Source organism: Argopecten irradians, chromosome 3 (assembly GCF_041381155.1).
Source record: "Argopecten irradians isolate NY chromosome 3, Ai_NY, whole genome shotgun sequence".
NCBI lineage: Eukaryota > Metazoa > Mollusca > Bivalvia > Pectinida > Pectinidae > Argopecten > Argopecten irradians.
The window spans coordinates 23,482,224-23,496,288 of record NC_091136.1 but is presented as its reverse complement, the minus strand read 5'-3'; the positions used below and the strand labels follow the sequence as shown (position 1 = coordinate 23,496,288).

The following is a 14,065-nucleotide window of genomic DNA, read 5'->3' as shown; positions in this document are numbered from 1 at the left end:
TTTAGTAAAGTTAGGAATTTTTTATTCACAAATGTTGATATTCCCAATACAAAATTTCTATTCTCAGTCTATATACATCATTCAATAAAACCTGCCTTAGTAGTCACTTAGAGTTTCTTTCTGTAGATACTACAGAGCATCTTTTTCACTACAAAGTTAGTGATACCTGATATACTACAATTCGTCAAGAAAGAAAAGCATTACAGGATGAAATATTGTACTTTAGTTTAAGAAGAAAAACCTATTTTAAAGTGATTTAGATTTCTTAGAGCAAATAGAGACAAAAAAAAAACCCAACACATTCCCGTTACACCTCATATCATTATCTGAAGTTCAAAAAGAGCAATATCTCCAGCTGATTTTGCTACTGGTAATATATAACTGCTATTTTATCTCATTCTCAGACTTGATTTAATTCTCATCTCCATACTCACCACATTGTCCAGTATCTCCTGTGGAAGCTTCTGTCCAGATTTCACGTAGAATATGTGAACAGTGTCATTATCACGTGCGGTCACCGTGTCCAGACTTTCCAGGTCAGTAAACAGGGCTGAGTTGGTCGTGTCCAGCATCACGAGAGCAGGAGGGATGCTGCTATTCTTTGGTTCCTGAAATAAGATTTATTTCATAAGTGACAATTTCATGTATACACAATACTGAAAACAGTTATTTTAGGGCGACTCAATTTCACTCTTTCATGTCTATAACAATTTTCAGAACAATCCTATTTTGCATTTTCATGGTGATTTGATTTTTTAACTCTAATTGCTCATGAAATATGTAACTCAAATATACGTTGGTATACAATATATCTTTTTTTACATTTTGTTTTCAATTTTATATTGCATGTTCCTGAGTATAAGCTGCGACAACAGATACACACAATGCATATTAGAATGCCAAATACAAAAGATGGTTGTGATAGTTAACAGATTCTGGGTTAGTACACCTTGTAGTCAACCTCATACCAAGACAATAATAGTATAACCTTACCTTGAGGGATTCCAGAGACAGGAAGCCATAGTGAGAAAGGAAGAGTCGGGCTGTCTGGAACTCCTGGGTCACTCTGTAACAGGTCAAAGGGCATGTTAAAGTTGTAATGATCTTATATCATTGACTGCAGTTTGACAGTAATGTTATTGTTAAATATCTTTACTTTTATTATGGATTTAATAGATACAGTAGCTTGTTGATGTTGAATTGCACAAATTTATGTATCTATTTTGATTTTGTTCAGTATAATAAAATAAATATGTCCCTATATGTCGGGATACATCTAGAATTGTTTCCCTAGAAAGAATTATTTTCAATCTCAGTAATTATTCTTATTCATACTCACTTTGGAGGTTTACACTCCGTCTCGGGGTTTGGGAACTTTGATTTGGTGAGATCCTGTTTGCTACGGCTGCTGACTTGGTTCTCAAACTGAACTTGTTTCTCGATGAAGGATTTGAGCTTGGTCAGGTTGGCTCTCTCCTTCTCCGTCACCAGGGACTCCAGGGTGGGAATACTCTTGTCTCTGTAGTTAACAAACCATACATACTGTGATTGTATTCTTATTCCCTTTAATTACTTTTAATTAAGATATATTTAAAGTATATGTACCGTTCATTCAGAGACCAACCCATTGCCTAACCACTAGACTATTGAGCCTCTCATATCTTCATATCACATGTATTTTCAAAACATTGTGGAGGCTGCCTCAGACAGTATAGTAGTGTGCAACTGAATGAGTAAAACATCCCATAACTGTGTCTATTACATATGACTAGTGCTCCAGTGAAAATCATTACTTATCAGTATTCGGTATGGTACTACCTATACATTAATAGGATCATTGTATATGAACAGTATTCAGATATTGAGTATTTTGAAAATGTGTATAGTTTTTAGCTTATGTGTTGTTTAAAGTACACAGAATAAGAATTTCTCCAGTTTCTGAAAATGATCAGATTATTTACAGCTATTGTTTTTTAGTAATACTTACGCTTGTGTTAGAGGAATCTTGTCTACAGTTTCTGGGAAATGGCGGTGTTTAACATTGTGATGTATTCCAACGTTTTCCATCGGCAGAGGTCGTCCAGGGTCACCCAGGTGTGACTTGGAGTTGACCTAGGATTAATTAAATATCAATCAACTACTAATTATTGAACAAGGACATATATGAGAAGGATAAGTCACACTGGGTTTTGGGGAAATACAAGACAGGAGCTTTTGTGTTTGGGCACTGACCGTGACGTTGGGCGACGACTGATTTTCCTTTGATATCCGCCGGCGCAGCCTTTGATGTAGCTTGCGGGTGCGAGGGTTACCGTCTTATACTTTCTGAAGCGGGCCGTGATTTCATGAGCTGTCGTATTTTTTTAACGAGAATTTAAGACATATCCTCTAAATCTTCCATTCTTAAAGCAAGTGATAAACGTTGGGAAACTTTACATTGGTGTTTCGTTTGATTCCATAAGATAAGTGTTCGTTGAGAAAAATGGTTCTTATTCCGGGTTCATAGCCGTCTCGCATGGTGTTTAGTAATGTAAAGAGACAGTCACGAATCCTTCACACTTCTATAAATCCTTGTTATTGAATAACCATAAACGAGACAATTTAAACTAAGAGTGCATTTAAAATCAAGTTTATATTGGAAATACACAGGTTCTAATAGAAGTCAATAAAGAACAATTTGTGGAATCACGCTTGTTGCCATTACAAATTGATTGTAAAGACCTCTTGTAGGCCAAATCCAAACCTGCACCTGTTGAGTAAAGCCACTTATGTCTAGAACTAATGAAATTGTTCTTATAGTAGTGTATTTACCTGGTACATTTTTAAATGCACAATCTTTTCAGAAAAGCAACTTTCTCTAGGCAGGTACCATAGTTTACACACAACGTACCTGCTTGATCATGTAGCAATACAGGAATTTAAATCAAATCAATTGATATGATTCCCGCAAAAATAATCCACTATAGGTATAACTTACATTTTTATTTCTTGGAGAATGCCGTAGTTGCATGGTCCAGGCATGTCGTCCAAATGGTCCTCGTATCAAAGCTGTTACATTTGGTAATGGATCTAAAACAATACAAATATTACAGCTATCTTAAATGTCAATTAAAATATAAAAACTATCAAGGTCAGTTGTGAAGTTTCACTGCAGTCAGATGATGGAGAATGTTGTAATTAAGGTCTCACTTAAGATGGCCTTCATAATACCAAAATGTCTTCTCATCTGGAATTTGAGCTTGAATCTTATGTGGGGCAGTTGCGGAACACTGACCACAAGTCAGTGTTTTTTCTCTGGGTACTCTGGGCTTTTCTTCACCTCCTAAACCTAAACATGTGTATACGAAAATGACCCTGGCTGTTAATAAGATGCTACATTATTTATTTAATATAAATCAGATATCTAGGTCAGTTCTATTTAAATTCCATGTAAGTAAAGTCAGGTTTCATTATACATGAGACATATATACCAACCTTCAACATTTCCCAGTGGCTGTTCCAAAAGACCAACAATGATGGAATTCTCCAGGACAAAATATCTGAAGGGAGACGCCTGCTCAGAAAATCCTACACCTTTACAGTACTTCAGGAGTGATTTCTCATCCAATAGGGAAAATAAAGATTCTGGTCCGCATGGTGGAGGGAAGGCTCCCTGCCAAAAAACAAGTATAAAGAGTTTATATCTTCAAATTACACACTTAACAAAAACAGAGACCTCAATTAGGCCTTGCTTCATTCTTATTCCTCATCCACACCTTTTCAACGGAAAAAAATATTTTAAAAGAAACCTATGGCACTTGAGTAGCTAAATTATTTACTTTTTATAGTTCTAGATAATTTGAGAAGTTGTGGAAATATTTTAATGTTTATATATATGTGACAATAACAATGATATATGGCAAAGAAATATATAGTCTAACCTGTTCTAACAACCGTCTGTATAGAAACAACTGCCTGTCTATAACTACCAGTTTTTAGACTCACTGTGCATCTTTACTGTATTGCATAGTGACCACCTGTCTAATGTGTCTTACGACCAGTCATTTTGTATACCTACCACATGTTGTATGATACAGGTAAGAACATTTTGTATACCTACCACATGTTGTATGATACAGGTAAGAACATTTTGTATACCTACCACATGTTGTATGATACAGGTAAGAACATTTTGTATACCTACCACATGTTGTATGATACAGGTAAGAACATTTTGTATACCTACCACATGTTGTATGATACAGGTAAGAACATTTTGTATACCTACCACATGTTGTATGATACAGGTAAGAACATTTTGTATACCTACCACATGTTGTATGATACAGGTAAGAACATTTTGTATACCTACCACATGTTGTATGATACAGGTGAGAACATTTTGTATACCTACCACATGTTGTATGATACAGGTGAGAACATTTTGTATACCTACCACATGTTGTATGATACAGGTGAGAACATTTTGTATACCTACCACATGTTGTATGATACAGGTGAGAACATTTTGTATACCTACCACATGTTGTATGATACAGGTAAGAACATTTTGTATACCTACCACATGTTGTATGATACAGGTAAGAACATTTTGTATACCTACCACATGTTGTATGATACAGGTAAGAACATTTTGTATACCTACCACATGTTGTATGATACAGGTAAGAACATTTTGTATACCTACCACATGTTGTATGATACAGGTAAGAACATTTTGTATACCTACCACATGTTGTATGATACAGGTAAGAACATTTTGTATACCTACCACATGTTGTATGATACAGGTAAGAACATTTTGTATACCTACCACATGTTGTATGATACAGGTAAGAACATTTTGTATACCTACCACATGTTGTATGATACAGGTAAGAACTTTTGTATACCTACCACATGTTGTATGATACAGGTAAGAACATTTTGTATACCTACCACATGTTGTATGATACAGGTAAGAACATTTTGTATACCTACCACATGTTGTATGATACAGGTGAGAACATTTTGTATACCTACCACATGTTGTATGATACAGGTGAGAACATTTTGTATACCTACCACATGTTGTATGATACAGGTGAGAACATTTTGTATACCTACCACATGTTGTATGATACAGGTAAGAACATTTTGTATACCTACCACATGTTGTATGATACAGGTAAGAACATTTTGTATACCTACCACATGTTGTATGATACAGGTAAGAACATTTTGTATACCTACCACATGTTGTATGATACAGGTAAGAACATTTTGTATACCTACCACATGTTGTATGATACAGGTAAGAACATTTTGTATACCTACCACATGTTGTATGATACAGGTAAGAACATTTTGTATACCTACCACATGTTGTATGATACAGGTAAGAACATTTTGTATACCTACCACATGTTGTATGATACAGGTGAGAACATTTTGTATACCTACCACATGTTGTATGATACAGGTGAGAACATTTTGTATACCTACCACATGTTGTATGATACAGGTGAGAACATTTTGTATACCTACCACATGTTGTATGATACAGGTGAGAACATTTTGTATACCTACCACATGTTGTATGATACAGGTGAGAACATTTTGTATACCTACCACATGTTGTATGATACAGGTGAGAACATTTTGTATACCTACCACATGTTGTATGATACAGGTAAGAACATTTTGTATACCTACCACATGTTGTATGATACAGGTAAGAACATTTTGTATACCTACCACATGTTGTATGATACAGGTAAGAACATTTTGTATACCTACCACATGTTGTATGATACAGGTAAGAACATTTTGTATACCTACCACATGTTGTATGATACAGGTAAGAACATTTTGTATACCTACCACATGTTGTATGATACAGGTAAGAACATTTTGTATACCTACCACATGTTGTATGATACAGGTAAGAACATTTTGTATACCTACCACATGTTGTATGATACAGGTAAGAACATTTTGTATACCTACCACATGTTGTATGATACAGGTAAGAACATTTTGTATACCTACCACATGTTGTATGATACAGGTAAGAACATTTTGTATACCTACCACATGTTGTATGATACAGGTAAGAACAGACTCTGCAGCATCCTTCACTCTCATGGACGCCGGCATCAACTGTTTATCTCCCTTGAATTTTGGTGGATCACTGGCCCGGTTCTGTGAAACAACAGAAGATGCCAATGATACAAGTGTAAACTTTGACTCAGTTAACATGCATGACCTTGAACTGCATGATAATGACTCAAACATTATTTCAACACTTTTAGCAATACAAAGCAAATAGTCAGATACTGTAAGCCAACTTTTCTTTGTGTGCAATTTATTTTCATGTATATTGAAGGCTATTACAGTCCATGAAAATAAGTCACTGTGAAAAAGATTCAACAACAAGTGCAGTTGCAAATTAATGTCGCTGTGAAAATGCAGTTAGACATAAATACTTGAAATTAAGTCGTCGGATCCTTAAGTTGGTTTACAGTATAGCCTTCTGGAATATCCTTCAGAATTTAGAATCAGACCAAATCTAATGATTCTTAATCGTGACGGTCAAATAGTATTCATTGCCGAGTCATGGTAACATAGCTAAATGAACAACATATACATTTCAATTGTCAAGTATTGAAGAAAAATTCGAGTTCTTGAGATGACATGAAAACAACAGAATCATTTCCAAACTGTAATCCAAATGCAAATTTCATTAGATGACAGCAGTTATAAATGAAATGTATAATTGAATGGAGACTGCTGAAAGAGAGTGAATCAGGTGCTCCATAAGAGTAAGTGTTATTAGCCCCTTGACGTCCTCGATACTACAGGGGTTACTATCAACTCTGGTCTATGTCATGATAAAAATGAAGGCACTTCAGGAAAAAAGCTTTGACCAAACACTGGCCTACAGAGACATTTTTGAAAATTATGGAGGATCAACATTCAACTTCAATGTCAACACAACGTATCAATATTCTATCTACTCATTACATAAAACGACCAAACTACCTGTCTCATCTGTTGTCACACACAGAGCCTTCAGATTAACTATAACATAGTCCATGGGTGGATACAATGACAGTGATAGCAACCCCTCGTGAAGATTGAGGACGGTCTATTGATTATAACGGCCAAACTTTAACTCCTTAACAGAGTGGAGTTTTTGTTTTCTTATTTTAATTATAAGATATGGTACTTACTACATAAAATACACTTAAATCTTATATACTCATTCGGGAAACAGTAAAAAGAATAGAAACTATGTCTAGATAATGTTGCTTAATTACAATTAAATGATATGTATAGCTTCACAAAACGAAAACTAGAATGATTGGTTACCATATGCAAACTTAATTTGGTTGCATACCACATAAAAAATAATCAAAACAATTTATGTCATGCATACATTATTTAAGATCAGTCTTTGAAAAACTCAAACAAAATATCAATAATTTCACAATCCAAAAAGCAAACTATATAAAAACTTGACCAGTATAAAAATGAAACTTTGACCTTGAACTCTTCATATTTTTCACATTATTGGTTAAAAGAGAGGTCAAATGTCAAAGGTCATTGGGCATGCTTCAATCTACTAAATAACTGAAGCTGAAAAGTCAAATTAAACAAGGCCTGCAAATCAGTTGTGTTCCCTCAAAAACAAGATGTAAATGGCGATTGATTGGATGATGGAGTTGATAAGACAAGTGAGAGACCTTTTTAATTCAGCATATTAATAACACCATTGGGTCCTGATATATTACATTAACACAGAAAGGTTTTAAAAGTACAATCAACAGTATTTGTATGGAGGTGTTATGTTTTGAAGTACAGCTGAGGATAACCACCAATCTTTAGCATGTATGTAAATGACGCCTACTCCATATGGGCCTATAAGTTGTAATCCAGTATAGTATATGCTTAAACAGCCGCTAACGGCCCCCCAGGAATGATATATACCTGGGTAGAGATATATATATAAGATATCACAAACAGTAATATTTTTGTGATATTCAATTCTTAAGATTTTTTTTAAATTTTTTTTTTTTTAAATTTACAACTCAGGAACAAAACAGGGTTAAAAAATTCATTACAGTTCATGCTCATTTGTCACATTGTTTTAGTTAATCATGCTTGAAATTAATTATAACAAGAAAACCTAAAGCTTTGATTCTGCCCACAAAATCATAATCATGTGTATACACGATCACAATTCATGTGCTGTTTCAGGAATCTTAAAAGAAAATGTAATTAGATTTAAAAGTGCTTAATTAACCAAAATGACATAATGACTACTATTTTGAAGATACAAATACAATGTAAGTTCAGTTATATACAAAATATACAGTCATATACATGTGTACATAAAAATGATACTTAAGTGTATACATGTAAATGATATACATTTAGATAATATATGTACATAATATAGATCATTGATAAATACATTTTGTAGTAAGTAGTTTTAATAAATATTTCAAATACAAATTTATATTTATGCATATACCGTTAGAAACTAGAAAAATCCATAGTTTGTAATCCACAAATTAAATACCCTGATGTTCTGAGTACAAGCCTTAGCTTCACGGGTTACAGGTATTTATGATACAATTCCGTCATTGCATATTACAGAGTTGTCTTCTCTTGAGGCAGGGTTTTAATCATTAAATCATTGGTTTGTGTATTAAGAGAGCGTAGTTTTCTCCATAAAAATATGTAGTCGAGTTACGTACACAAACACATGACTTAACAATCAATTCTTACCAGCAAGAGGAGATAACTCTATATGTAAATATAGAAATATTACGTTGAATATCGTTTAACCCTCACTAATCTATCTCACTAAACTCGTGAGTCAAGGTAAATTCACTCTTCAGTCAAAAAATGACAAAAAATCCGTTTGGGAAAACAATTTTATGCCAAAACTTTTTTTCCAAAACATTTTTATGCAGAGAAAAAAACAAGAGGCCCAGAGGGCCTGTATTGCTCACCTGGTTTGTAATGTCAAGTAATGTTCTGAATATAGGTTTATTGTTCTTTCCTGAAGGAAAATTGAATATTTACCTCTACTTCCCCTTTTGGGCATGCACACCACCCCTCCTGCCCCCGGGGGGGGGGGGGGGGGGGGTCAGAGCCAAAATTTATACAAACTCTGTTCCCCTTCGCCTAGGGACGTTTTTTGCCAAATTTGGTTTCAATTCATGCAGAAATCTATGACTAGTAGCCATTCAAAGGATTTACCTCTATTTCCCCTATTGGGCCACGCCCCTCCTGTCCCCGGGTGGGATCAGAGCCAAAATTAATACAAGCTCTGTTCCCTTCCCTACAAGGATGTTCCTGGTCAAATCTGGTTACATTTCATGCAGAAATCTATGACTGGTAGTGATTCAAAGCATTAACCTCTATTTTCCCTATTGGGTCACGCCCCTTATGCCCCCCGGAGGGTCAGAGCCAAAATGTATACAAAATCTATTCCTCTTCCACCAAAGATGTGTCTGGCCAAATTTGGTTTCGATCAATGCAGAATTCTAGGAATAGTATCGATTTATAGGATTTACCTCTATTTCCCCTATTGGGCCCCGCCCCTCCTGCCCCTGGGGGGTTAGAGCCAAAATTTATACAAACTCTGTTCCCCTTCCCCCAAGGATGTTTCTGGCTCAATTTGATTTCAATCCATGCAGAACACTAGGACTAGTAGCGATTTATAGGATTTACCTCTGTTTCCCCTATTGGGCCCCGCCCCTCCTGCCCCGGAGGTTCAGAGCCAAAATTATACAAACTCTGTTCCCCTTCCCCAAAGAATGTTTGTGGCCAAATTTGGTTTCAATCCATGCAGAAGACTAGGACTAGTAGAGATTTATAGGATTTACCTCTGTTTCTCCTATTGGGCCCGCCCCTCCTGCCCCCGGTGGGGTCAGAGCCAAAGTTTATACAAACTCTGTTCCCCTTCTACAAAGGAGGTTACGGACCAAATGTGGTTTCAACCCATGCAGAACTCTAGGACAAGTAGAGATTTATAGGATATACCTCTATTTCCCCTATTGGGCCCCGCCCCTCCTGCCCCTGGTGGGTCAGAGCCAAAATTTATACAAACTCTGTTCCCCTTCCCCACAGGATGTTTCTGGCCAAATTTGATAAGAATCCATGCAGAACTCTAGGACTAGTAGCGATTTAAAGGAAATGTTGACAGACAGACGACGGACGGACGGACGACGGATGCCGCACCATGACATAAGCTCACCGGCCCTTTGGGCCAGGTGAGCTAAAAATTAATTAAATGATTATCCTCTTGTGTAAGGGAGTACACATGTATTCTGTATTTTCATATCTTAAGATTCATGTGTATTGAAACATCTCGTCACAAAACAGAACTGGAATTGTAAATCAAAGGCTAACTTATAACCCTTGATCACTATCCCTCATTTGACACCATGGTAACCCAACGACAGGTTATGTATTATTCATGAACAAAAGACAAGAAACCTAGAAATTAGACTTATGCCTAGTGTATAAAAATAATTAAAAAGCTTCATAATTAATTAATGTAAAACCTATAAATTTGGTACCTTTACTATGCAAAACAATTGTTAGTATACTAATTCTATCATTCTTGGAAATCGAGCTGAATGCAGTCTACTTAAAGTCAGTAAAGCAGAAAAAATAGGTCACAGTGACCTACATTAGATTGTTCTGGTACTACAAAAGAATACAAACACATCATGTGTTTCTAATTATACTTTAGGACTTCTAGCATTATAAAAATACTGTATCCATAAGACATGTATATAATTATTATATATCTATCATACAGCTGTAGGACTTCTAGCAAAAGGTAAATTTTATTGTATCCATATGCATGTATCAAATTGCATAAAGAGTTTTAGCAAAAGAGATTTATATCTAGTATATGTATACATTTTTGTATTTAACTACTAGCATGAGAGAAATTCTAGAGTGTTTGTATACCTATATTTGTGAAATTGTGAAAAGGAGGTATTTTGTCAAAATTTTGTATGGAATGACAGATAAACAGAAAAGAAAGTACAATTCAAAAACATTTTGCAAATATAATGTATTAATTGTATCATGAATTCAAAGATTCATTTAGTAAATAGCACTGTGACTTAATTTGCTGTATTTTCTAATAGAAATAAGTGTGACATTACCATAAATGAATCAGTAAAACTCTTGTATCCTGCCTGAAGTGTAAGCTGATGTGCATGCATGTCAATGATTAGGATTAGACTGTGCTAGGATGTTAAAACGTGGCAATCTGTTAGGAGAGTATTACATATGATCAGTATGAGAGGGAAAGCAGAGCAAACGGCTGTCGGCACGGCAACAACAACGTAACCATAGGTACCTGTGATGTCACAGTTTTTGAATCCTTAGAGGAAACACTGTGATTGTCTGTAGTCCCTTTCTGTAAACAAAACAATGTAACGTGATGCACACGACAGCAAGTTAGTGGTGCAACAGACGAGGACAACCTCTTCCAATATTCAAATCAAAATCTTAAAGCTAAATATTACGAAATTCCTAACTTTTGAATTTTTTTTTACATTCAGAGAATCGATCACAAAGACTTTCTTTCTAACATTCGCAATGTAACCATAGCCACATTTTGGATGGTTGTGACTTTAGGACTAGCATGATGTTTTACATTCATTACTTACGTAAAATGGCATATTACGTTAAATGATTCTCATGAACTTCTTGAATGAAAACACCATTAGGATATACTGACATTTCAATATGCAATACTAGCTTATCAATTGTTTACAAAAATAAACATATTGATTACAAAATAATTAAACATTTTTTTTTTGTATTTTATGAATGTTTGTCTATTTTGATAACCAACAATATGCCTTAAGGATGTATTCTTCTGTGGTTTCAGTCCCGTTAAAGTCTCGTTTCGACATAGATCAAAAACGTTATGAGATTTTCAAATACGATTTATCAATATATGTAACATGTGGTCTGTAGCAAATTTTGTCAAAAAATTACATTTCTATTTTTAGTAGATTTTTTTACACAGCGATTTTTAGAAATGGCCCATTTGGCGGCCATTTTGAAATTGTGTCTTTTTTGGCATTGAGAAGAGCCATCGTTTTCCCATTTTTCACTTAAATTGTTTTTACTTAAATCATCACAGCGTCAGCATTTTCAGCTGTATCGAGTTAATTTTTGCTGTAAATCTTCACTGGGTTCATGTTAATTAAAATATTGAACATTAATGTGTGAAATGATACACTTTTGTCACTTTATTTTTACATTTAATGGTAATTTGAGCACTTTTTATTTTTTAGTCAAAAATATTGAAAAATAACATATATTTAAATGGGGCAAAAAAGTAAGCACACGGACCCCCCATTTTTCTGCCTGATTAAGAAAGAACAACCCTTTCCCTATTGATATGCAAACTATTGACAAAAGTTTAATACCAGAACTTTTTCTATAAAGTATTAAATTTGACAAAAATGGCTGAAAATGGTGCATTTTGGAGCTTCAAAAAATTAAGGGGTAGGGGTAGCATACGTTTTTATTTTGAGAAAAAATATGACTCTTATTAATCATAACTGATATATTTTTTAATGAAGACTACTGGAAAATAAATTCTACAAACATCCATACATATCAAACACCTCATTAGGAAATTATGGCTTTAAATTCTAGTGTATGTGGTCAAAACGGCGAAATTCCAATAAAATCCACTATTTTGTCAGTTTGGTATCTTTGAGTGACAATAACTCAAAAACGAGCACACGGACAGATTTTTTTTTCTTACCATTTTCTTTCATGGTATGAACTCCTCTTGTTAACATGTGGTCTGTAGCAAATTTTGTCAAAAAATTACATTTCTATTTTTAGTAGATTTTTTTACACAGCGATTTTTAGAAATGGCCCATTTGGCGGCCATTTTGAAATTGTGTCTTTTTTGGCATTGAGAAGAGCCATCGTTTTCCCATTTTTCACTTAAATTGTTTTTACTTAAATCATCACAGCGTCAGCATTTTCAGCTGTATCGAGTTAATTTTTGCTGTAAATCTTCACTGGGTTCATGTTAATTAAAATATTGAACATTAATGTGTGAAATGATACACTTTTGTCACTTTATTTTTACATTTAATGGTAATTTGAGCACTTTTATTTTTCAGTCAAAAATATTGAAAAATAACATATATTTAAATGGGGCAAAAAAGTAAGCACACGGACCCCCCCATTTTTCTGCCTGATTAAGAAAGAACAACCCTTTCCCTATTGATATGCAAACTATTGACAAAAGTTTAATACCAGAACTTTTTCTATAAAGTATTAAATTTGACAAAAATGGCTGAAAATGGTGCATTTTGGAGCTCAAAATTAAGGGGTAGGGGTAGCATACGTTGTTATTTTGAGAAAAAATATGACTCTTATTAATCATAACTGATATATTTTTAATGAAGACTACTGGAAAATAAATTCTAAACAAACATCCATACATATCAAACACCTCATTAGGAAATTATGGCTTTAAATTCTAGTGTATGTGGTCAAAACGGCGAAATTCCAATAAAATCCACTATTTTGTCAGTTTGGTATCTTTGAGTGACAATAACTCAAAAACGAGCACACGGACATATGTTTTTTCTTCCATTTTCTTTCATGGTATGAACTCCTCTTTCCAAAAATTTATATGAGAAAAAAAGTTTAATACAAGAAATTTTTGACTTCTCAGAGGAGTACATCCTTAATCAATAGTTTATTACAACCTACAGATCAACAAACAGATCCTTCCTAAAATATTAACTGTCTATAGATATTCTGCTATAATAATTAATTATATATCTTTGAAAATTGAGGAAATTGTTCTAGATACGAACATTTTGTATAAGCATATTAAAAACAAATTTATTTTTGTCAATGGTTCTTTTTACTCAGTCACCCTAAAAGACTTCAAACTCTTTCCTGTTTGAATTCTTTTCATTTAAAGTTCATTCATAATTGATTAATTTATATTTTCAAAGGTGAATATGAATTTACAAGTGTGTTAATGTCACTAAATGTTGGT

At 34.2% G+C, this 14,065-nt stretch overlaps 1 protein-coding gene across 1 annotated transcript in view; it reads right to left on the bottom strand.

Moving 5' to 3' along the window:
• Positions 1 to 14,065, bottom strand: part of LOC138317925 (ral GTPase-activating protein subunit beta-like) — a 41,776-nt gene that overhangs the window by 9,366 nt on the left and 18,345 nt on the right. The window contains exons 17-24 of the mRNA XM_069259900.1: positions 11,375 to 11,434; positions 6,073 to 6,183; positions 3,475 to 3,652; positions 2,978 to 3,069; positions 1,988 to 2,112; positions 1,340 to 1,519; positions 994 to 1,066; positions 435 to 608 (exon numbers count right to left, since the gene is read on the bottom strand). Of these exons, the coding sequence (XP_069116001.1) occupies positions 435 to 608; positions 994 to 1,066; positions 1,340 to 1,519; positions 1,988 to 2,112; positions 2,978 to 3,069; positions 3,475 to 3,652; positions 6,073 to 6,183; positions 11,375 to 11,434 (993 nt within the window). The remainder of the gene's footprint in view (positions 1 to 434; positions 609 to 993; positions 1,067 to 1,339; positions 1,520 to 1,987; positions 2,113 to 2,977; positions 3,070 to 3,474; positions 3,653 to 6,072; positions 6,184 to 11,374; positions 11,435 to 14,065) is intronic.